The sequence below is a fragment of the Puma concolor genome, chromosome E2 (genome assembly GCF_028749965.1).
Source record: "Puma concolor isolate L17-30 chromosome E2, mPumCon1.1.hap2, whole genome shotgun sequence".
In the NCBI taxonomy this organism is placed as follows: domain Eukaryota; kingdom Metazoa; phylum Chordata; class Mammalia; order Carnivora; family Felidae; genus Puma; species Puma concolor.
Window position 1 is genome coordinate 52754484 of NC_141681.1, and position 22790 is coordinate 52777273.

At 58.0% G+C, this 22790-nt stretch overlaps 2 protein-coding genes across 3 annotated transcripts; one reads left to right on the forward strand and one right to left on the reverse strand.

Moving 5' to 3' along the window:
* The first annotated feature begins 615 nt into the window (after nucleotides 1-615).
* On the forward strand, nucleotides 616-15958 carry NPAS1 (neuronal PAS domain protein 1). 2 transcript variants are annotated; one of them, XM_086690200.1, is made up of 12 exons: nucleotides 616-787; nucleotides 1838-2067; nucleotides 2496-2731; nucleotides 9062-9135; nucleotides 9390-9479; nucleotides 11277-11448; nucleotides 12817-12932; nucleotides 13105-13262; nucleotides 13712-13818; nucleotides 14142-14289; nucleotides 14948-15042; nucleotides 15373-15958. In XM_086690200.1, exons 2-12 carry the CDS (start codon nucleotides 1946-1948, stop codon nucleotides 15834-15836), a joined length of 1782 nt encoding a protein of 593 aa, XP_086546326.1. In that variant the 5' UTR covers nucleotides 616-787; nucleotides 1838-1945; the 3' UTR covers nucleotides 15837-15958. The 2 variants fall into 2 exon arrangements, with proteins under 2 accessions (XP_086546326.1, XP_086546325.1); XM_086690199.1 differs by having other exon boundaries at nucleotides 1841-2067.
* A 118-nt stretch (nucleotides 15959-16076) lies between these two features.
* TMEM160 (transmembrane protein 160) lies at nucleotides 16077-18717 on the reverse strand. The gene is made up of 3 exons (XM_086690201.1): nucleotides 18466-18717; nucleotides 17092-17184; nucleotides 16077-16418 (listed from the first exon to the last, which is right to left on the reverse strand). The coding sequence occupies exons 1-3, from the start codon at nucleotides 18671-18673 to the stop codon at nucleotides 16153-16155; spliced, it is 567 nt and encodes a 188-aa protein (XP_086546327.1). The 5' UTR covers nucleotides 18674-18717; the 3' UTR covers nucleotides 16077-16152.
* Nucleotides 18718-22790: the final 4073 nt, after the last annotated feature.

Consider the following 22790-nt stretch of genomic DNA (forward strand, 5'->3'; position numbering starts at 1 on the left):
TGTTGGGGTTCCCGTCCCTGTGATAGGGGGAGGATGTCAGATCCCAGGATCCTGATTTCTGAAGTTCTGCGGATACCTGGGTCCCAGTGCGTGAGACAGCCTAGGTCCAGACGCCAAAGCCTGGCCTTATGAGATGGGGGGCCCTCGGAGGGCGGGGTCTTCTTCTTATGGGGAAGGGATACTAACATCCTGAAATTCTCTCCTGGGAAAGGAGGGTCTCGAACACCTGGCTTCGCGTCCCTGGCGCGGGTACTGAAGGTTAAGTCCTCCGTCTACAGGGGGCTTGGGTGCACGGTACCCGCCGTGTCCCGAGGGGGCTGCTGGAGCACGGGGTTCTCTTGGACGACTAAGGTGCCAGCTCCTCCCGGTGGAGTCTGGAGACTCCGGGGTTCCCCTGTCGGGGCAGGGAAGCTCCGACTCCGAGGTTCTCATTCCGGTGGGAACGGGGCCGGACCCCCGAAGCTGCCGTGGGGGGAGAGGACTCGGACGCCAGGGCAGCTCGGGAGTCCCTGGCTGGGAAGCCCCTACCCCGGCAAAGGCCGGAGAGGCTGGCGTTGGGCGGGACCGAAGGGGCGGAGACTAGGTGGGCGGGGCTCCGCAGACACCGCCCCCGCCTGCCAGCGCGGTCCGCGCGTCTCCAAGTCTGCGAGGCCGCGGTGGGCGCGGAGAACCGAGCGCCACCGCACGCGCGCCCCGCCGAGCCCGGCCTGCCCCGGGGTCTATGGGGCCACCCCTCTGCGCCGCCCGGCCGGCCCCACGCCGCGCCCGGAGCCTGCCCTGCGGCCAGGTAAGGGGGCTGTGGGTCCTGCGGGTCGGGGACGCCTGGAGGCTGGCAGGAGGGGACAGGGAACTCCTGGGTCCTGCAGAAATAGGGGGGCCGGAACTCCAGCGTCCTGGGGGCTAGGGTGTCAGGACGCCCGTATCCTGAGGTTGGGGGAAGGGGCACACGGATGTTTGGGTCCTGGAGAAATAGGGGGCTGGGTACCTGGACACCAAGGTCTAGGGCATCTGGACACCTGGTTGGAGAGGCTTGGGGGCGGCCTGGATCCTGGGGGCAGGGTGGGGGAGGGAATCCTTAATGCCTAGTCCCGGAGGAATGAAGACCTGAGTGAACACGTTCCTGCTTCTGGAGGATCTGGATCCCGGGACACCTGGGCCCCGAGTGTCGGGTCCATCCTGCGGGCGTCCTCTGGCTGGTGCTCTGGCCACTGCGTCGGGGGCTGTGGCTCGCACGCCCGGGTCTTCGGAAAGGAAGTTGCGGTTGCGGAGATCTGGCGGCCCGGACACATGGCCCCACCCCAAGGGGCTGGGGGGGGGGTGGTCCCTGGGCCGGGCATGGGGTGGGGTCCCTGCCCTCTCCCTCCCCCCCTTACCTCCTTAGCCCAGCCTGGGAAATGGGCGCCCCGCGGATGCGAGCGCTCGGACTCGTGGGATGGGCTAGGAGAGCGGATCCCCGGAACAGAGGGCTCTGGGGGCAGGAGCCGGGCGCGCCTGGGCCCCGGCGAGGCGCCTGCCCCCCGCCCGCCCGGCTTGGGCATGCTTGGCACGCAGCGCGCGGGCCGGTCGGATCCGTATGCGCGCCGCGTGCGCCTATTGGTATGCGGGAGCCGGCCCGGCGCGGGCGTGAGGCGGCCGCGCTGGCGGGCGGCGCGGGGGAGGCGGCGGCGGCGGCGGCGGCGGCGGGGCACGTCCTCTCCCCGAGCTTCGCCTGGGGCCGGGCAGGGTGAGAGAGCGGCGGGCTCCGTCCCGGGGCCTCCGGGGAGGAGAAACTGAGGCACCATCCGGCCCCAGCTCCTTGCTGGGACCCCGAGCCCCTCACGGACCTCAGTTTCCCCAGCAGGTCCCCGGGGTACCCCCGCAGGCACCGAGCGCTGCCTTCCCGCGGCAGGAGACGCGGGTCTCGAGGCTGCCCTGAGTCCGCCTGAGCCCCCCCCCCCCCGCGGAGATGGCGACCCCCTACCCCAGCAGTGGCGGCGGAGGCGAGGTCAAGTGCGGGGGAGGTCGTGGCCGCAGCGTCCCGTGGGACTTTCTGCCTGGGCTAGTGGTCAAGGCCCCGCCCGGACCCTGGTGAGCAAAGCCCCGCCCCCCGGGCCGTGGCCCCGCCCCCAAGGGCGTCCTGGGAGAATTCACACTCGGCTTTCCGCCCCGCCCTCCGGAGCTAGAATTTCTTACCCCGGGAAGCTCAACCTTTGTTCTACAAACAACCCCCACCACGTTCGGTTCCTACCCCCCCTTCCTCAGAGTTCATACCCAACGTTCTCATTTCTCCCCTCTGCCTCCTCCCTCCCCCCGCCCCAGAATTGATTTACACCCCGGGGTTCTGTCCCCACGGCCGGGTGCAGCATCCACACGCGGGTTCCGCCCCCATCTCCAGTGTCGAACCCACTTCCCACGTCCCGACCCCGTTCCGAGGCCCCGAGGGCAGGGCTCCCCCAGGCCGCGGACCCCTGGGCGCCGGGGGCCCCGCTGACGCCCCCTCCGCGCCGCCCGCCCAGCCTGCAGGCGCAGCGCAAGGAGAAGTCCCGTAACGCGGCGCGCTCGCGGCGCGGAAAGGAGAACCTGGAGTTCTTCGAGCTGGCCAAGCTGCTCCCGCTGCCCGGAGCCATCTCGAGCCAGCTGGACAAGGCGTCCATCGTGCGCCTCAGCGTCACCTACCTCCGCCTGCGCCGCTTCGCCGCCCTCGGGGCGCCGCCCTGGGGACTGCGGGCCGCGGGGCCACCGGCCGGCCTCGGTGAGTGCGCGTGCGCAGGGGGCGGGGGGGGGGGTGGGCAAGTGGGAACGTGAAGGGCCCACCAGCTTTTGCCCAGTTCCTTCTTGGCCGAGAGGGAGCACGAGGTTTGGAATCAACCAGATCCTCTGTGTGTCGCTATCAGGTGGCTTCTAGTCTCCGAGCCTCCGTTTATTCATCTGTTAAATGGGCACACGAGGTAGGGATGAGTTCATGAATTTTGGCCACCAGGGATCAGACCACTAGTAAATGCTATTATTTTTATTAGGGAAGATGAACCATTTTCACAAAGGAGGCCCGCAGCTCCATGGGCGGGACAGAGGGGGCCCAGCCTGGGCCTCCTATCCACTCATGGGCAAGAAACCCCCTCACTCAGACTTGAGCACAAGGACTCTGGAGTCAGAATTCCCAGTTTGGGAAAGCGGGAGGGGGACAGTATAATGTGGCAGGTAAGACGGAGAGAGCTTCAGAAAGACTCTCCTGGGTCCCTGCCCACCCTCCCATCCCCATCCCGGCCACTCCCCAGCGTTGTGACCCTGGGCAGGTCGCCTTACCTCTCTGTGCCTCACATGTGAAATGGGAATCCTGATGAAAGTCCGCACACAGACACCCGGAGAGCCGAGAAGGAAGCCAGGTGATGTGTGCAAAGAGCCTGGATATACTTGGCACAGCCTGGGCAATAAGTATGTAGCGACCCTTAGTGCCACTGGTTACCTTGCGGAAACTGCAGTTTCTTAAGCACCTACTGTGTGCCCGCTACTGTTCTGAGTAGAGGAGCCAGCAGGAAACAAACTTGAGAAAAGTCCTGCACAGGCTGACATCCCAGTAGCCAAGACCCAATAATGAAATGAACAAAGAAATGCAATCTGTCATCTGTAAAAATATAGAGTTAGGTAAAGGACAGATACAGATACACAGATATCGACTTTTATTGGAATTCAATTTTTTTAATGTTTGTTTATTTTTGAGAGAGAGAAAGACAGAGTGTGAGTGGGGGAGGAGCAGAGAGGGAGGGAGACACAGAATCCGAAGCAGGCTCCGGGCGGGAGCGGTCAGCACAGAGCCCGACGCGGGGCTCGACCTCACGGACCCCGAGATCGTGACGTAGCCGAAGTCCGCCGCGTAACCGACGGAGCCCCCCAGGCGCCTCTAAAATTCAACTTTATTCCTGATGGATGCATAGCAGTGTTATGTTACTGTTATTGCTTGTTTTATGTATTCCTGCTTCACTCAACTAGAAGACAGTGAATCGTGTAAATCTGAGGTGGCAGGTGACAGCGACGGGGCACCCCAGGCGACGGGGCCCCCCAGAAGAACGGGTGTCCTTAGGGTGAGGTTGGAGGGGCTCCAGGTCCCCTCCTGCCCCCGGTCCCAGGGGAGGAGGTGGGGGGGGGGAGAGAAAATAGCATTGATTAAGCTCGCAATAAATCACCATTTAAATTTAAATAATCCGGCTTCCCAGGCGGTAATTAGGCGAATTGACTGGCGCCCAGAGAATGCGGCATTAGCGAGGCTGATTACTGTCATTACCACGAACAACATGTGCGCCGGCGGGGGGGATAAACATCTTGTCTATTGTCCCGAACGCCGGGAGAGAAAGGAAGGGGGGGGGTGTTGAGATAGTCCCTCCGGCGTCCAGCTCCCCCCCCCTCCCACCACCTCCCGCTGCCCGGATGGGCCCTTGAAGGGGACAGGAGCCCGCTGAGGACACAGCACCGAGGGGGCAGACCGCAGACTCCGTGGAGGCCCCCCTCCTGTACTCCTGGGGAGCACCCCCCCTCCCCCTCCCCCCGGCCCCGTATGGGAGGTACTGCGTGGACTCCCTCCCGGATCCCCTAAAGTAGGCATTTGGAGGCATCTCCTGCCTCCCAGGGGCCCCAACAAGAGGTCAAGCGCCTGTTTCCGTAGTTCACACGGGGAAACTGAGGACAGGGTCTTAGCTAGTCAGAGAGCAAAGCCGTGTGTCTCCCATTCTGTGGCTTCCTCAATAATATAGACAAATAACTCGCCAATTTTATTTTATTTTATTTTATTTTTTTAACTCACTGAACCCAGGGCGCCTGGGTGGCTCAGTCAGTTAAGCGGCCGGCTTCCGCCCAGGTCATGATCTCACAGTGTGTGAGTTCGAGCCCCACGTCGGGCTCTGGGCTGACAGCTCAGAGCCTGGAGCCTGCTTCGAATTCTGTGTCTCCGTATGTGTCTGCCCCTTCCCTGCTCATGCTCTCTCTCTGTCTCTCTCTCAGAAGTAAAGAAACATTAAAAAAAAAAAAAGCGTTTTAATAAAAAAATAACAAAACTCAATCCTCTCACAAACACTAGGAGGAGAGCAGTGTTGATTCCCATTTTATAGAAGTGGAAAACTGAGCCCCAGAGAGGGGAAGCCGTTCACCCACCGGTCAAGCCTGGGCCCGGCTGAGATCCAAACTGTCTTCAGAGTGCACCTCCTCAGCCTCCAGACCTGGCACGTCCACAGGTCTCCGGGGGTCTTGCGGGTGTCGGCCTGTCTCTGGGCCTCCCTCTGTGTCTGTAAAACAGCACAACAGATGCGGAAGCCTAGCCCTGGACCTCCATGTCCGGGGAGGAGACAGCTTGGATCTTAGATCAGTGGTCGTCATTCATTCAGCGTCATCGAACACTTCTCGGTGCCAGGCCCTGTTCTAGGGACAGGACAAAGTCCCTGACCTCAAGGGTGGGCCTACCAGCCCTTCGTGGTGTGCCCACTGTCCCTCACCTCTCTGATATCATTTTTCTGCCCCTCTCACCTCTTCAAACCCCCACACACACTACCACACACACACACACACACACGCACACACACACACACAGTGGCTATCTCGCTATTCCTCAGAGAAACATGTTCCTACCCCAGGGCCTTTGCACTTGCTGTGCCCTCCCTCAGGAGCTCCCTTCCTTCCAAAAGTCAGCTCTTCAGGGAGGCCTGCCCTGACCACTCTGTTAAAACTGACAACACCCTTGTCCCCCAGCGCTCTCTTGTCTTCCTTTCCTGCCTTCTTTCTTTCCAAAGCACTTATTGTCTATTGTGTCTCTCCCCCATGACACCGTGTTCCCCAAGCCTGGGACAGTTCCTGGGGCACAGTAAGGGCTCCCTAAGTATTTGTTGGGTGGCCATGGAACAGAGTGAGGGGAGGAGGGGGTTGACATCTTAATTCACAGGTCAGGCCCAGCCTCACTCTGAGGAAGTGGCCTTTGAGCTGAGACTGGAAGGAGGTGAGGAAGCAAGGCCGTGAGAAAAGCTGGAAGGAAAGCTGTCTGGACTGAGGGAATATGTGCAAAGGCCCTGAGGCAGGCAGGAATCCGCTTACTGGCTGCAGGGCACAATGAGGCCAAGTAGTCAGAGAGGAGTAAGTAGTTGAGGCAGAGAGTAGACAGCCGGAACCAGGCCCTGCAGGGCCTCGTGGGCTTTGGTGAGGACTTTGGCTGTTAGCCCAAGTGGGACGGGAGCCAGAGGTGGAAGCAGGGAGCCCAGTGAGGACGCGAGTGCAATGGTCCAGGCTCCTGCCTGGTGGGGCAGCTAGACCAGGGCGGGGGCCGTGGGGTGAGGGGTGGTGGGAATCAGAAGAGGGATGTGCTGAAAACAGCCGTGGGTGGGAGAAAGAGATAGGTCAGGGCCAACGGCAAGGAATTATCTGGAAAGGTAGAGGTGCCCCCAAGTTATCCACCGTACCTGGTAAGAATAAGGGCAGGACTCGGGAATTTGGTCCCTACCGTGTGCCTGGCTGTGTGTTGTTCACACGCACGAACCCATTCACGCTCTAGCATGAGACCCAGTTTACAATTGAGGCTGAGAAAGGTGCCCCATCAGGCCCGCGGGGCCTGCCCCTCCTGGGAGCAGGGTTTCCCTCTCTGGACTTCATCCCCACCACCTGGTCGGGGAATCTCTCTGAGCAATTAAGAATAGGAGGTGATCAGACCCCTGGGAGTCTCCTTCTCCCCTGGGTCCCTCAGTCCCAGCTCTGTGATGACAACTAGGACGGTTTTTCTTCTCCAGCGGCCAGTCAGGCTCCAATAAAAAGCGCAGCGAATGTTTGTTGAGTGAGTGAGTGATGGTTGGGGGTGGGGCGTGAGCAGGGGGCAGATTTGGGAGCAGTAAAGAGCCACCTGCCAAATTTGGGGGGCAGAGGAGCTGAGGCATTTGCCTGGAGAGGCCGGAACGGAACGCAGAGGCAGGAGTCTGGAGTTGGGTTTGGGGAGGGAGGGGGGGCTGGGGGTAATAGGACGCATCAGTCAGCGAAGGGGACCGACCCCAAAGCTCCCGTCCCAACGGGGGAACAGCAAGCCCTCCCCCTGCGCACCCCCCTCATCCGACGTGCCCATTAACGCTGTTAATTGCAGCCGTTCAGTCTGACCTGGGCTGATCCTGTGAGCGGGAAAATGAAGGAATTAGCAAAAATGACAGGGGAAAATTGCGACAATTAGCAGGCAGCATTGTTCCTGCCTGTCACCCGGCTGGTTCGTGCTGCATCTCGGGGGAGGGGTCCCCATCAGCACCCCCCCCCCCATTTATTGTTCCCGGTGCTCCAGCCAGGGGTGGGAAAAGGGTGCGAACAGCGGGGAGGTGCTCCCGGGAGGAGGCGTGGCTTAGATGTCTTGTGGGGGGGCTGAGTCCTGATGGGGGCGCCGGGGCGGGGGTTTGGCCGCCTGGTGTTTTGAGGGTCTGGAAATAACAATAGTAATCACACTATTAATACTGATCCTGGCCCTGTGTTTGGGAGCACCTGAGGTGTGCCTGGCGGGTGCGGGGCCCTTTCTGTTCCTTACGCTGAGTGCTCAACCAGCCTGTGAGGTCCGCGCTCTTTGCAAATCCACTTGACAGAGGAGGAAACTGAGGCACAGAGAGGTGAAGGGACTGGTCCCAGGGCACACAGCCAGGGAGGGCCGGCCCTGGGGCTGGGCACCAGACCAGGACCCTTAGGCCTGCAGGAGCCAGCCACTTGCCCACCCTCAAGGTCACGGAGTCCCCTGGCTCCCTGATCTGGACATAGAGCCCCTTGGGAGGTGTTTCTCTGCAGGGTCAGGGAGAGGGACCTGCGTGGGAACAGCCTCCATCCACCCCCCCCAACCCTCTGCCCTCCTCTCTGCTCCAGACTGTGGGGGCTGGGGCGCTCTTTGCCCTTTGTCCCATTTGACATGACCTCCTGTCACTGTCTTTCCCTGTATTTCTCCTGGACATCTCCTTTCTTTTCTCTCCACCTCTTTTTTTTTTTTTTTTTTTAATGTTTTTTTTTATTTTGAGAGAGACAGAGAGCCAGCCGGGGAGGGGCAGAGAGAGGGAGACACAGAATCCGAAGCAGGCTCCAGGCTCCGAGCTGAGCTGTCAGCACAGAGCCCGATGCTGGGCTCGAACCCATAAACCGTGAGATCATGACCTGAGCCGAAGTCAGATGCTTAACCTACTGAGTCACCCAGGCGCGCCAAGATTTTAATTTTTTTAAGTTTATTTATTTTGAGAGAAAGAATGAGCGTGCACATGACTGGGGGAAGGGCAGAGAAGGAGAGAGAGAATCCCAAGCAGGCTCTGAGCTGTCAGCACAGAGCCTGATGTAGGGCTCGAACCCACGACCCATGAGATGAAGCCCTGAGCCGAAGTCAGATGCTTAACCGACTGAGCCACCCAGGTGCCCCTAGTTCCAGAACATTTTCACTGCCTCCTGAAAAAGCCCTGCCCACATCGGCAGACACTCCCATCCCCCCTCCCTCCCGTCAGCCCCTGGGCAACCACTAATCTACTTCCTGTCTCCGTAGATTTGCCCTGTTCCCCGGACAGTTCATAGAAATGGAATCACACAGTGTGTGGCCTCTTGGGTCTTGAGTAATGTTTTCACTTTTTTTTTTTTAAGTATGTTCCACACCCCACGTGGGGCTTGAACTCCCGACCCCGAGATCAAATGTCTTGCTCCTCCGACTGAGCCAGCCAGGCGCCCCTGGATTTTTTTAGTTTCTTGCGTGTTGTGTATCTGCCTCTGGCCTGGGAGGGGAGAACCAGGCCGCCCCGGTCACCTCGGTGGCCCTAGGACAGGGCCTGGCGCACAGTTGGTGCTCAGGGAGTTTCTGCCTGGATTGGATGGATGGACAAACGGACGGACGGGCCCCTGTCTGCATCCTCTGGTGTCTCTCCCTGTCTCTGTGTGTCTTAGCCCACTTCTGCCCCTTCCACCCTTCCCCCCCCCCCCCAGCCCAGGTTTCTCCCCGACAGGGCCCGGGGTCCCCAGTACCCCAAGGTGGCTGCGGGACCGGGGAGAAGAGGGCGGGGTTTGTAGCCTGGCTCGAATGGGGGCCAACAGGCCCCGGCCTCACCCCTCCCTTTGTCCCCAGCCCCCAGCCACAGGGGCCCCGTGGCGCTGGTCTCCGAAGTCTTCGAGCAGCACCTGGGAGGACACATCTTGCAGGTGAGGCCCCTTCCCTGCCTGCTGCTCACTGCTGCCACCTGGCGGCCACCTCTGGCGAGCAGCACCCTTTTCTCCAGCATCCATCCCAGCGAGGGCCCCCTTTCCGAGGGCCACCCGACCCCCTTCCCCTCCCCACCCCCCCGATTAATCCATCCTAGGTGGAGATCCAGCTTTTAGAATCTCTTACCACTTGCCTGCTGGACAGACGGACGCCCAGCGCTCCTCTCTCCGCCCCCTATTTCTCCCCACTCTAGTCCCTGGATGGCTTCGTGTTTGCCTTGAACCAGGAAGGGAAATTCCTCTACATTTCAGAGACCGTCTCCATTTATCTGGGTCTCTCACAGGTAAGGGGCCCGCAGCGGGCTGCCTGGACTGGCCCGGCCACCGTCTCCCTTGCTGGCCCCTGCATGCCCTTCCTCTCTCCTGGCCTCACCATCCCAGCCCGAAAAGTGGGCTGCATCCGTGGTTCCCAAAGTGCACCCCTGGGAACCCCACGTGGCCCCTCCTTACAGGCGAGAGGGGGGCTATTAAAGTAGCAGGTCAATTTGAAGACGGCAAATTAGCAGAAAGGTCAGTTTGCCCATGAGTGTTTGCCAAATGCGCCATATTTACCAAAACTCGCTTTTTTTTTTGTTTTTTGTTTTTTGTTTTTTCCTCCACAATTGTAAAGAATGCACAGCGATTTGCATCGTAAGGGCTTGGGTTTTGCCAACTTTGGAAGATTTTCTGTAGCGTGTTAGTGCACTGGCTTGCTTTTCCTATCTCAGCCAGCTGTGTCTGCCCCCCGGCTCCTGCAGCTGGCACTGAAAGGTAAAAGGCAGCGGAGGGGGCGCCTGGGTGGCTCAGTCGGGTAAGTGCCCGACTTCGGCTCAGGTCATGATCTCACAGTCTGAGTTCAAGTCCCGCGTGGGGCTTGTGCTGACATCTCAGAGCCTGGAGCCTGCTTCCGATTCTGTGTCTCCCTCTCTCTCTGCCCCTCCCCCGTTCATGCTCTGTCTCTCTCTGTCCCAAAAATAAAAAATAAAAAAAAAAAAACAAAAACAAAGGTTTTGGCAAATGGTAAATCTAGAAAATTCAATGCTAGGTATTTGGCCTTTGTGAGCACCTTTACAGTGAGTTGTTGGAGATATGTGGAGGGGGAAGACCCTGGAGGTAGGGGCATGTGGCCAAGGGGAAGGGAGGGAGGGAGAAGTGGAGGAAAAGCTGGAAGCTGGTGCACGGGAGGGTTTCATGAGGAGGAGTTCGGAGGGATGAGGGACAGAGGGGAGCCTGGGACCCCAAGCCCAGGGGCAGTGGGAGCTCTGAGAGGTTTCTGAGAGGAGGCGGGCCATGGTCAGGTGAGTAATTTAGCAAGGGTGTTTGGGGACTGAAGGCCAGAGCACCAGGGAGGACCCTGGGGCAGGAAGACAGCAGAGAAAAGTTGGGGGCCTGGACCAGGGGAGGTGTGGAGAGAAGGGCAACTGCTCTGAGAGTTTGGGGTGAATTCAGTGTGAAAGTCTGTCTGATTAAAAAAGTTATTCTTGTTTTTTTTTTTTTTTTTTAATGTTTACTTATCTTGAGAGAGAAAAAGAGCGAGCAGGGGAGGGGCAGAGAGGAAGGGAGAGAGAAACTCAAGCAGGCTCCTCGCTATCAGTGAAGAACCCGATGTGGGTCTCTAACGCAGGAACCCGTGAGATAAGGACCTGAGCCGAAATCGAATCGAATGCTTAACCAACTGAGCCACCCAGACGCTTCAAAAAGTTCTAACTCTTTAAAGAGTTCGAGAAACATTCCACTGCTTGCATCCTGATTGCCATTCCTGCGGGGACATCCTGTGATTCGTTTCAGGGCACAGTTTTTTGCTGTGAGTGGGTGGGAGTTGGGTAAAATGGAGGCTACGACAACCCAGCACACAGCTTCTTAATAGAGTAAGCAGGTGCAGAAAATCCTTAACGATCGCCGGGTTTGAAGTGGGAAGGCTTAAGAAGAGCCTGAAAGTTTGTATTCTTCTTTTTAAAAGGTTAAAAAGCAATCCTAATAAAAACACGAGACTGGCGTGAAGCGCGCCTGCAACCTAGGCGAGCGAGCTGGAGGCTGAACGCCGGGCGAGTGGCTGCGCGCGCATCTTACCCGCCCTCTGCCGTCCCCTCTTTCGCCGGCAGGTGGAGCTGACGGGTAGCAGCGTCTTCGACTACATCCATCCCGGGGACCACTCAGAAGTGCTGGAGCAACTGGGGCTCCGGGCCCGGACTCCCGGGCCCCCCACGCCGCCCTCCGTCCCCTCCTCCTCCTCCTCCTCGTCTTCTTCCTCGCTTGCAGATACTCCTGAGATCGGTAATTCCAGGGGCCCCAAAGTCACGCGGCCTCAAGGGTGTAGGGCTTGTTGTTACAAAACCCACTCTGCTTCGAGTTGTGCAAAGTTTTGCAAAATGCATCAGAGTCTGAACCAAGGCAACGCGACTTGGCTCCCGAAAATTGCCTAAGCTGCCTAAGGTTGCCTGGCTCCCCCGGAGTCGAGCTTTGGAAAGACCCCTCTTGCCACTGCTTGTGGGGGACAGATGGGACCAGGCTTTGGTAACAATAAAGCCCGTGCTTCACGGGCTTTACCCATGCTGCGCCTTTAACTGCATAATTGGAATCCTAATCACCACCCCACAAGCGGGGAACTGTCTTCATTTTGCAGAGGTGGAAACTGAGGCACAGCGCAGAGAGGTTAAGTTAATTGGCCCGGGTCACACAGCTGTACGTGGTTGGTCTGGACCGCAGCCCGGGTTTGTCTGGCTCTTGCATCTGTGTTTCTAGTCCTTCCCTGCAGTGGAAAATTCCAGTCCATGTCAGAGAAGGAGGGTGTTGGGAGATTACCCTGGAAGTTTCTTTTAGCTCTGAGATGTGGGGGGACTAGGAGGTTAACTTTCCCGTAAGGAGGATTTTCTTCTGTTGGGTTTGCTTAACAGCAAAAATATCTGAGCTATCATCAGGGCCTGCACGCTTGGGAGATGTTTGTGGGTCCACTGGGGAAGGTGATTAGGTTTGCATCAAAGATTGAGAAACAGGTTCGTCTGGCGGTGAGCAGTTACAAGAATGTATCACGGGATTTACAGACTAATCTGTATTTGTGAGTCTTTCTTGTTTCTTATACCCAGAGCCCCTGCTCTGTGCTGGGGAGGGCTGGGGACACAGTGATGACAGCATCCCCAGCCCTACCCTCCCTGTGCTCACAGTCCGGGTGTGGGCAGGCCGACCAGTCCCTAGAGAATGATAATCCAAAGTGGTCGGGACTGGGCTGAGAGACCCCAGAGGGATGGCTGACCCAGCCTGGGGGGGGGGTCAGGGAGGGCTTCCTGGAGGAGGAGCTGTCTACCCTGAGACCTGGAGGCTGTAGCTAGAGATGGTGTCAGCGGGAGGCAGTTCTTGCGGAAGTTTTAGGCCAAGGTGAGGAGCTGAGCTTTCTCCCAAGGGTCCTAGGGAGCCATGGCAGTTTCAGGGCAGGGAGGGGCCGGGGTCATATCTGAGCTTTAGAAGAGACCCGTTCAGCTGTAGCTCAGAGGGGAGGTTAGTCTGCGACTTCAGTAAGGTTGTGTAACCCTCAGGCTGTGGCCCTGACCTTGTCTGGCTAGATGTACGGGGCTGGGGGGCAGGGACGGCCTGTGTGTGTTTCTCCTTCAGGACCTCCTCCTAACCTTCCTTCACTCTCCACCCCAGAGGCCAGCCCCGCCGAGGTGCCTCACTTCTCCCGGGCCCAGGAGCGTTCCTTCTTCATCCGCATGAAATCTACCCTCACCAAGCGGGGGCTGCACGTCAAGGCCTCGGGGTACAAGGTGAGGGTCAGCTCTCTGGCCCCGGCTGCTGACTCCTAGGTCTCCTCTCCTGCGGGGGACGGGGGTGGGGGGGGATGCTCTCACATTCCTGCCAGCTATGTCCTTGTGCCCCGGCACCGGCGGGGTGGTGGCCTCGCCAGGCCTCTCCTCCAAGCCCGCCTGTCGCCCACAGGTCATCCACGTCACCGGGCGCCTTCGGGCCCGCTCCCTGGGCCTGGTGGCTCTGGGCCACACGTTGCCCCCAGCCCCACTGGCTGAGCTGCCACTACACGGACACATGATCGTCTTCCGCCTCAGCCTGGGTCTCACCATCCTTGCTTGTGAGAGCAGGTACCGGGGTCGGGGGGCCGAGGCGGGTGGATGGGGCCACACGGGGGAGCCAGGACTGCGGGCAGGTGGGGGGGGGGGCTCTGGGGATCCAGGGGGACACAAGAGCAGCGAGGGAGGAGGTCCTGGAAGGAGGGGGCCGGGGGGCGGGGCCTTTGGGGGTGGGGCGGGTTGCGCCCTGCACCACGTGGTGGGGAAAATTAAATCGCGAAATAGCCCCCACGCTCCTAGTGCCTTCGGGGAGCCCGGGGCCACCCCACGAGGCCCACAGCCACTCCAGGCGGGACGCTGGTATGACACCGCCATTGTACCGAGGATTAAACTGAGGCCCAGAGCGCTCCAGAGCAAGATTTCGGAGCTGGGGGTTCCAGAACCAACCCTGCCTCTTTGCCCCCAACCCTGTTGTCTCAGAGCCCTTCTCACCTCCTCGCTCTGTCGCCCCCTGTGCTCAGAGTCAGCGACCACATGGACCTGGGGCCCTCTGAGCTTGTGGGCCGCAGCTGTTACCAGTTTGTCCACGGCCAGGATGCAGCCAGGATCCGCCAAAGCCACCTGGACCGTAAGAACCCCTGTCTGCCGGCACCCCAGGCCTGAGTCCACAACCCCCCCCCCCCGGGCCCCGCTGGGCCCTGCAGCCTGGGCAACAGCTCACGTGTGGGGTGGGAGGAAAGGGGCCGTGGGGTCTCTCGGGCCCACCCTTAAAAATCCAGAAGGCCCCCCAGCCAGGTTAGCCTTCAGTCCTTCTGACTCTGTCTCTCTCCGTCCCCCCTCTGTCTCCTCCCTGCCGCCACCCTTTCTGCCCCTGTCTCCCTCTCTCACCCCCGCCTTCCTGTCCACCTGTCTCTCTGCAACCGTCTCACCCCGTCCCTGCGCTGGGCCCAGTGCTGGACAAGGGTCAGGTGATGACCGGTTACTACCGTTGGCTGCAGCGAGCCGGGGGCTTTGTGTGGCTGCAGTCCGTGGCCACCGTGGCCGTGAGCGGGAAGAGCCCCGGGGAGCGCCACGTGCTGTGGGTCAGCTACGTGCTCAGGTGAGGGCTGTCCCCGGCCGGCCTCACCGGGAAGGGGGCTTGGGGTGGAGGCTCTTCAGTGAGGGCTTCTCGAAGAGGACAAGAACCCAGAGGGGCCTGAAAACAGGAAGGGGAAAGGGGACAGTGAGAGGAGAGGCTTGGAGGTGGCGAGACCTTACGTGCAGGGGGGCGGCTTTGAAGTGGCCTCAGCCCAGGCAGAGGGTCTGGATTTGATTCCGGGGCACTGGGGAGCCACGGCAGGCTTCAAGGCTGGAGAGGGTCACAGTCAAATCTGCTTTGTGGAAAGACCCCTCTGGCTGCCTCGAAATGAGAGTTCTGAGGGACGCACGACGGGGGCTGGGAGCCCAGGGAGGAAGTGGGGGCAAGTCCCGGAAATGCCAGGCAATGCTGGTGGAGGAGGGGAAGGGCCGTCTGCTGCCACCCACGTCTCTGGCTTTGCTGGGCCTGGATTTGGGCCCCTAAGAGGAACAGCGGCCTGAAAGGAAGATGCTGGGGACATTTAGTTGGTGGCATCGGGGGCAGGGGGGCACAGGCTGCCCGGGTCTGGCCTCGGATGACAGGGCTGTGGGGCTAGAAGCCAGCTTGGAGCCTGGGGGGTCCAGTGATGAGCCCTAAGTACCATGGGGTGGGGGCTCTACCCCACCTGTGTTGTCCCCAGCCAAGCCGAGGGTGGCCAGACCCCTCTGGACGCCTTCCAGCTTCCAGCCAGCGTGGCCTGTGAGGACGTGTCCAGCCCAGAGCCAGAACCCACAGGTGAGCCCCACCTCCCACCCCCCAGCACCCCAGCCCCCGGGGGAAGCTCCCAGGGGCCTCTGGGACCTGTGCTCTCCAGTCCGGAAGCCACCAGCCACGAGTGGTGACTCATGTTCAATTAAAATTGAACGGTTCAGTTTCTCAGTCACACCCGCCACATTTCGAGGGCCCCGTAGCCTCACGTGGCCAGTGGCTAATGCGGTTGGACCATAAAGATTCGGAACGTCATCGGGGAAAGTTCTGTTGGACAACACAGGTCTAGACCACAGATGGGAAGACTGAGGGCTGGGGACGCGCACCCGCAGTGCCCTTTGTGTCTCCCTCTTCCAGAGCCAGAGCCTCCGGTGGAAGGGAAGCAGGCTGCCCCCCTAGACAAGGATGAGCCCCCTCGGACCCGGGGCAAACGCATCAAAGTGGAGCCTGGCCCGGGGGAGACCAAAGACCCGGAGGACAGCGCGGAGGAGGAGCCGTCCAGCCACCCGGCCCTGCCCAGGCCCGAGTTTACTTCTGTCATCCGGGCAGGGGCCCTGAAGCAGGATCTGGTGCGGCCCTGGGGCCTGGGGCCTCCTGGAGACCCCCCACCTTCCCTCCTCCACGCGGGCTTCCTGCCCCCCGTCGTGCGGGGCCTGTGCACGCCAGGCACCATCCGTTACGGCCCTGCGGAGCTGGGTCTCATGTACCCGCACCTGCAGAGGCTGGGCCCGGGGCCCGGCCTCCCCGAGGCCTTCTATCCCACCCTGGGCCTGTCGTACCCGGGGCCCGCGGGCACCAGGGTGCAGCGGAAGGGTGACTGAGGACTGGAGAGCGGCCTCCAGAGCCGGACCCTGAAGGAGGGGCGGGGCCCTGAGGGCGCAGGGGCGGGGCTCCCGGCCCCGATGGCCCTCCCTGAGAATTAAACACCTTCTCCCCCTCCGTGGCTCAGTCTCCCGGGGCCTTGGGGCCCCTCGCTCCTTTTCTTTCTCCTTGGTTACCTCCACCTGCTTTTACTGATTCCCATGCCCGCCCTTCCCGGTCGCAGGAACCGCCACTCAGAATGTGGACAAGGGTCAGGTTTTAATGTCCCGGTCCTCAGGCCGTCCAGCGCCCGGCCATCCCCCGTGGCCCAGCTGTTCACTCCGGTGGCGGCCGGCCGGCTTCGTCGGGGCCTTCGGCGGTGGCGGTCCCATCGTCCTCGGGCACCAGTTCCACATCCAGCTCCAGCTGACCCATGTAGAGACCGACGGCACAAGCCCAGAGCAGGCCCACGGCCAGCACGGCCCCCACGCCCGCCGCTGCGCCCCCCAGCGACAGCTGCATGGGTCCCCGCAGTGCAGCCAGGCCCACAACGTAGGAGGCACCGCCCCACACGACGCACAGGCCGCCCAGCAGGAAGAAGCCTGTGCGAGAGGGCAGGAGGCCACGGTCAAGGAGAGGCAGGGCCTGAGCTCCCAGACTGGCACTGCAGTGGGGCGGATGGAGAAGCCGGGGTGGGGAGGGGGATGGGGGGGGGGGCAGGGCAGGGGTTCTGGGATCCAGATGACTCCGGGGACCGAGGTGGAGTTAGAGAATGAGGCAAACTCAAAAGCAGGGTAGGCGTCAAGAGTAGTACAGAGCCAAGGTCAGGGACATGAGAAGGTACCAGTATCAGAGGAGGTGTCCCGGATGGGGAGGTGGGGTTCAGGACCAGAGGCGGAGTGGGGAGCTGGTCTGAGAGCAAAGACAGGGATGGAGTGGCAGGGCCAGTCTGGGGCTGGGCCAGCATGAGGGGCTAAGTCGCGACCCTCATCTTTGTTGGAAAGTCAGATCGGAGGGGACAAGGACCCACAGCCCCCCCGTGGGCCACCCACTCCGGTGATCCAGTGGCCACAAAGCAGGGGCGGGTGGATGTAAGGTCAACAGTCACACGTGAAAATGAGGTGGCTTCTGGGGGGGGAGGAAAGAGTGGGTGGCGGTGGGACAGGGCAGGGAAGAATCTACACCCACGGGGGAGGTTGGGGGTTCTGCCCTCCTCAGTGGCGGAGCAAGTGCCCACACTCCCTGGTTGGGGCGGGAGTGGGGGTCTGCACTCACCGTAGGCAGCTTCCCGACCCATGTCACTCTGCATGAAGGAGATGACCCCAATACCTGATGCCAGGAGGCCATTGCGGAACCAGGAGAGGAAGGCTGGAGGAAGGGGTGGATGGGGAGGGGAAAGAAATCAGCATCAGCCTGTCAGCCCAGACAGTGTTATCCCATTGCACCCCAAATCCCCACCCGGTCCTGACGGCCCTCCACTTAACCTTAACCCCCGCCAAACTGTAGCTTCCATCCATCTGAGCCCTCTCCCCAAACTCTGCAGCACCAAAGATTCAACATAGTCTGCAGAATCTGCAGGAGAATCTAGGAACCAAAATTGCCGAACTTATTTAATATATTTTTTAATTTTTTTTAACGTTTATTTTTGAGACAGAGAGAGACAGAGCATGAACGGGGGAGGGTCAGAGAGAGGGAGACACAGAATCTGAAACAGGCTCCAGGCTCTGAGCTGTCAGCACAGAGCCCGACGCGGGGCTCGAACTCACAGACCGCGAGATCATGACCTGAGCCGAAGTCGGCCGCTTAACCGACTGAGCCACCCAGGCGCCCCCAAAATTGCCGAGCTTAAATATGAGGACAGGAAGATCCCGAGGGGTCATCCTGGTCAACACCCCTCCTCTCCCCATACATGTGTGTATCCCCCTCCCGCCTCCCGGCTCTGGGACAAACTTCTGCACTCCAGGCCTCTCTCCAGCCTCCCCCTTCAGGGCGCCTCAAACGCCAATCATCTGCTACCGCATGTGAACTTCCTTGCTGTTATTCACATCCATTCAAATCCCTTGTGTGGCGCTAACCGGCTGGTCCGGGTTACAAACCCCACACCCACTCCCCATCCACTATGGACACATGAGGCCCCTCCCCCTGCAGCCTGGATCACCTGGCCCTCCAATCAGCCCAGAGCTTTTCTTTTATTGGTTGTTCCTTCCTCCAATCCGGAACTCGCCCCCTCTTCTGATGGGATCCACGCTCCCGCCTAATGCAGAGTGGTCGCCTCTTGGATCTGAACTGGCTCCTCCAAGGCGGACCCCTCCAGTAGGCAACACCCTCGCCCTTCACCCTCTTCGGATGCCTCTCTCGCCCAGGCAGTGCAATTTTATAAGGCTGCCTGTCCTACCCCGACCAACCTTTCCAATCCCCACTGCGTCCCACTAGCCGGACACCGTCCCATCCGCAAGCACTTCTATGCGGACAGACTGCGCTCTTGCAGCAAGCGCTTCCCTGCGCTTTTACGGAAGCCCTTCTCGCTCCGGAGTCCCAGCCCTGTTTCCAGCAGAAGCTCCACCCCCTTCCCCCACTCGCGCGCGCCGACAGCTCGGCTATCCGGGACCCCCTGTCCCGTCGGGGCCGACCCCAGCCCCAGCCTCAGACCTGTCTCATGCGCCTTCCGGAGGAGCCAGGCGTCCGCACGGTCCAGCTCGGACACGGGGGGCGGCGAAGCCCCGGCGCGGGGGCCGTGGCCGGGGGCGAAGGACCCTCGGGCGCCCCCGCTCCGGGGCCGCGGAGGCGGCAGCAGCGCCCCCCGGAAGCGGAGCCGGGCCAGTCGGGCGGCCCGAGCCCACCACCAGCCGCCTCCCATGGTTCCCACTACGGCCGCCGCTCACCGCCCCGCCCCCACGGGCTCCCGTAGGCTGAAGCCCACGTCATTCGGGCATGGCGGCTCACCCATTGGCTTCGAGAGCGCCACTCAGGGCTGGCGCCCACGGTCCATTGGTCGAAATAGCGGTGATTCCTCCTCTGTCATCTGTGCCGGTACTGCGCGTCCCACCTCGCTTCTGCTGCTGGACTACGAATCCCAGCGATCATTGCGCCCATAGAAGGCCGGTCTTCAGAAGGCGGAGGCAGGATGTCTGCCGGGACTTGTAGTTTATGTTAATAACTTTACTTCTAATAGCCAATCAACAAAAACAAAACAAAGCTGGGGTACTTAATGCAGAACCTTTGCAACATCTGGAATAGCCCGGAGGAGAAAGTAAACCTCAACATTAATCCCACTGATGAGCAGTTACTGCTATCGGTGGTAGTCTTGCCCTGTCTTTTTTATAGGCAAATGTCAAGTGAGATGCCCTTTGACACATTAACTTTTTTCATAGAAGTCGAGAACATTGACTGATGGCATTGAATACTTTTCATAATTTTTATATTAAAAATATGATTGGGGTGCCTGGTTAAGCCGCCGATTCTTGATTTCCACTCAGGTGGTGATCCCAGGGTGGTTTGATCGAGACCCGCCACCAGCTCCACGTGAGCGTGGCGCCTGCTTAGGGTTCTCTTTCTCTCGCCCCACCACCCCCGCCTCCCTCCCTTCCTCCGCCCCTCTCCCCCTCTTTTGCAATATCTCTCAAATTAAAAATAAATAATTGGGTACCTGGGTGGCTCAGTCAGTTGAGCGACCGACTCCCCGATTAGGCTCAGGTCATGATCTGTTTTGTGAGTTCGAGCCCCACGTCAGGCTCTGTGCTCCCCGGCTCCTGCTGTCTCTGTCTCTCTTAAAATAAATAAACTTTAGAAACAAAAATAGGGGTGCCTGGGTGGCTCAGTCAGTTGGGCTTCCGACTTGGGCTCAGGTCATGATCTCCCCATTAGTGAGTTTGAGCCCCGACGGGCTCTGTGCTGGCAGCTCAGAGCCTGGAGCTTGCTTTGAGTTCTGTGTCTCCCTCTTTCTCTGCCTCTCCTCCGCTTGCACTCTCTCTCTCTCTATCTCTCTCTCTCTCAAAAATAAATAAACATTAAAAAAATCTTAGAAATATAAATAAATAAAAATTAATTTATTTTGGACATGGTACAAGACACAAAACATACAGAAGGATCTAATGGAAAGTAACCCCATGCCCCAGGCAACCGTCCCCCTCTTCTGTTCCACAGCATGAAGTTTAATGGTTCATACTGATGCATTACAGGTTGGTAACACAGGTGATCCCCATCTGTAGGTGGTTTCCAATTTTCCTTGATATAAACCATTGTTGTTTCCTTTTAGGTCTAAACTTAGGTCTGAGTCTGGACAGACCTGATCCCACTGGCAAATCTCAGCAGCCAGCTTCTGCCTCTGGGTCCACACATGGCTTTATGCCCCCCCTTACTACACTGTGTGGTAATGATCTCTATACTGATCTGTGCCAACAGGCTTCACAGTTTTCAGTGGACTGGGTCCTTGATTGATGTATCTCCTATGCCCTCAACCCAGTATAAGTAGGGAACTTGGTAAATAATAATAGCAAACATTTATCAATGACTTTGCCTGTGCCAAGAATTGTGCTAGGCATAGTCTGTGCGTAAGGTTATTTAATTCTCATTGTAACCCTAGGAGTTAAGAATTAGAATAGGGACACCTGGCTGACTCAGTCAGTGGAGTGTAGGACTCTTGATCTCGGGGCTGTGGGTTCGAGCCCCATGTTAGGTGTAGAGATTACTTAAAAATAAAATCTCGGGGCGCCTGGGAGTTCAGTCGGATAAGCTGTGGACTCTACATTTTGGCTCAGGTCATGATCTCACAGTTTGTGGGCTCAAGCCCCGAGTTGGGCTCTGCACTGACAGTGCAGAGCCTGCTTGGGATTTTCTCTCTCTTCCTCTCTCTCTGCCCCTCCCATGATCTCTCTCTCTCTCTCTCTCTCTCTCAAAATAAGTAAATAGTTTTAAAAAGATACATTAAAAGATAATATCTTAAGGAGTACCTGGATGGCTGAGACAGTTTTAAGCATCCTCCCGAGCATGTCATGATCTCATGGTTCGTGGGTTCGAGCTCCACATCGAGCTGTGGAGTCTGCTTGAGATTCTCTCTCTTAAAATAAACTTTAAAAAATAAATAAACTAAAATCTTAAAAAGAATCAGAGGGGCGCCTGGGTGGCTCAGTTGGTTAAGCGACCGACTTTGGCTCAGGTCATGATCTCACAGTTTGTGAGTTCGAGCCCCGCGTCGGGCTCTGTGCTGACAGCCTGGAGCCTGCTTCGGATTCTGTGTCTCCCCCTCTCTCTACCCCTCCCCTGCTCACGTTACGTGTCTCTCTGTCTCTCAATAATAAATAAATATTTTAAAAAGTTTAAAAAAAAAGAATTGGAATATTCCCTCTTTTATAGAAGAAATAAAATGAGGCTCAGAAAACTGAGGTAATAAAAGCTGATGTTTACTGAGCACTAACCATGTGTCAGATTCAGTGCTCTTGCTTTACATGGATACTCTGATTAAATCCTCAACATAATCCTCTGTGATATATACCATTATTATACCCATTTTAATTTTTTTTTCAACGTTTTTTATTTATTTTTGGGACAGAGAGAGACAGAGCATGAACTGGGGAGGGGCAGAGAGAGAGGGAGACACAGAATCGGAAACAGGCTCCAGGCTCTGAGCCATCAGCCCAGAGCCCGACGCGGGGCTCGAACTCACGGACCGCGAGATCGTGACCTGGCCGAAGTCGGGCGCTTAACCGACTGCGCCACCCAGGCGCCCCTATTATACCCATTTTACAGATAAGGGAGACAGAGCGGTTACCTTATCCTAAGTCACATAGCTAATTAGATAAGTCCAATGCTACATTACTAGCCCCAGTGCCATGCAGCTTATACTCATTTGATCTTTCATTCATTCATCAATTATTTACTCAGCACTCACTCCCTGACAGTTATGCTACACATTTGGTACAAATCAGTAAACAAAACAGACAAAATTTGGGGCACCTGGCTGGCTCAATCAGGGGAGCACGTAGCTCTTGATCTCATCATTGCGAATTTGAGCCCCACCTCGAGTGGAGAGATTACTTAAAAATAAAATCTGTCAAAAAGGGGGAAAAAGGGGGGGGGTTACCGGGTGGCTCAGTCAGCGGACTGTCCAACTCTTGATTTTGGCTCAGGTCATGATCTCACAGTTGACGGGTTTGAGGCCCGCATCTGGCTCTGCATTGACCGTGCAGAGCGTGCTTGAAATGATCTCTCCCTCTCCCTCTATCCAACTCGTGCTCTCTCTCTCAAAAAACAACCTTAAAAAAAAAACAAAAACAGACAACATTCTCTGCCCTGGACTTTCTCAATCTGATCAAAGACATCTACAAAAAACTCACAACCAGCACCATTCTTAGTGGTGAAATATTGACTGCTTTTCCCCTAAAATTGGAAACAAAGTCAGGACTTTCATTCTCCCCATTTCTAATCAACATTGTATGGGAGGTCCTCACTAGTGCAATAGGCAAAATAAATAGATAGAAGGGCATCAACATAAGATAGAAGATCAGCATTGTTGATATTTGCACATGTGATTGCTTATGTGGAAAATTCCAAAAAATCAAAATAACTACTAAAACTAATAAGTGAATTTAGCAAGATTTCAGGGTACAAGATCAATATACAAAAATCAATTTTATGTTTATATACTAGCAGGAAACAGTTGCAAAATGATTCTAAAAATAAGTTCCTGGGGCCCCCTGCCTGGATGGCTTAGTTGGTAGAGCCTGCAACTCTTTTTTTTTTTTTTTTTTTTTAATTTTTTTTTTTCAACGTTTATTTATTTTTGGGACAGAGCATGAACGGGGGAGGGGCAGAGAGAGAGGGAGACACAGAATCGGAAACAGGCTCCAGGCTCTGAGCCATCAGCCCAGAGCCCGACGCGGGGCTCGAACTCCCGGACCGCGAGATCGTGACCTGGCTGAAGTCGGACGCTTAACCGACTGCGCCACCCAGGCGCCCCGAGCCTGCAACTCTTAATC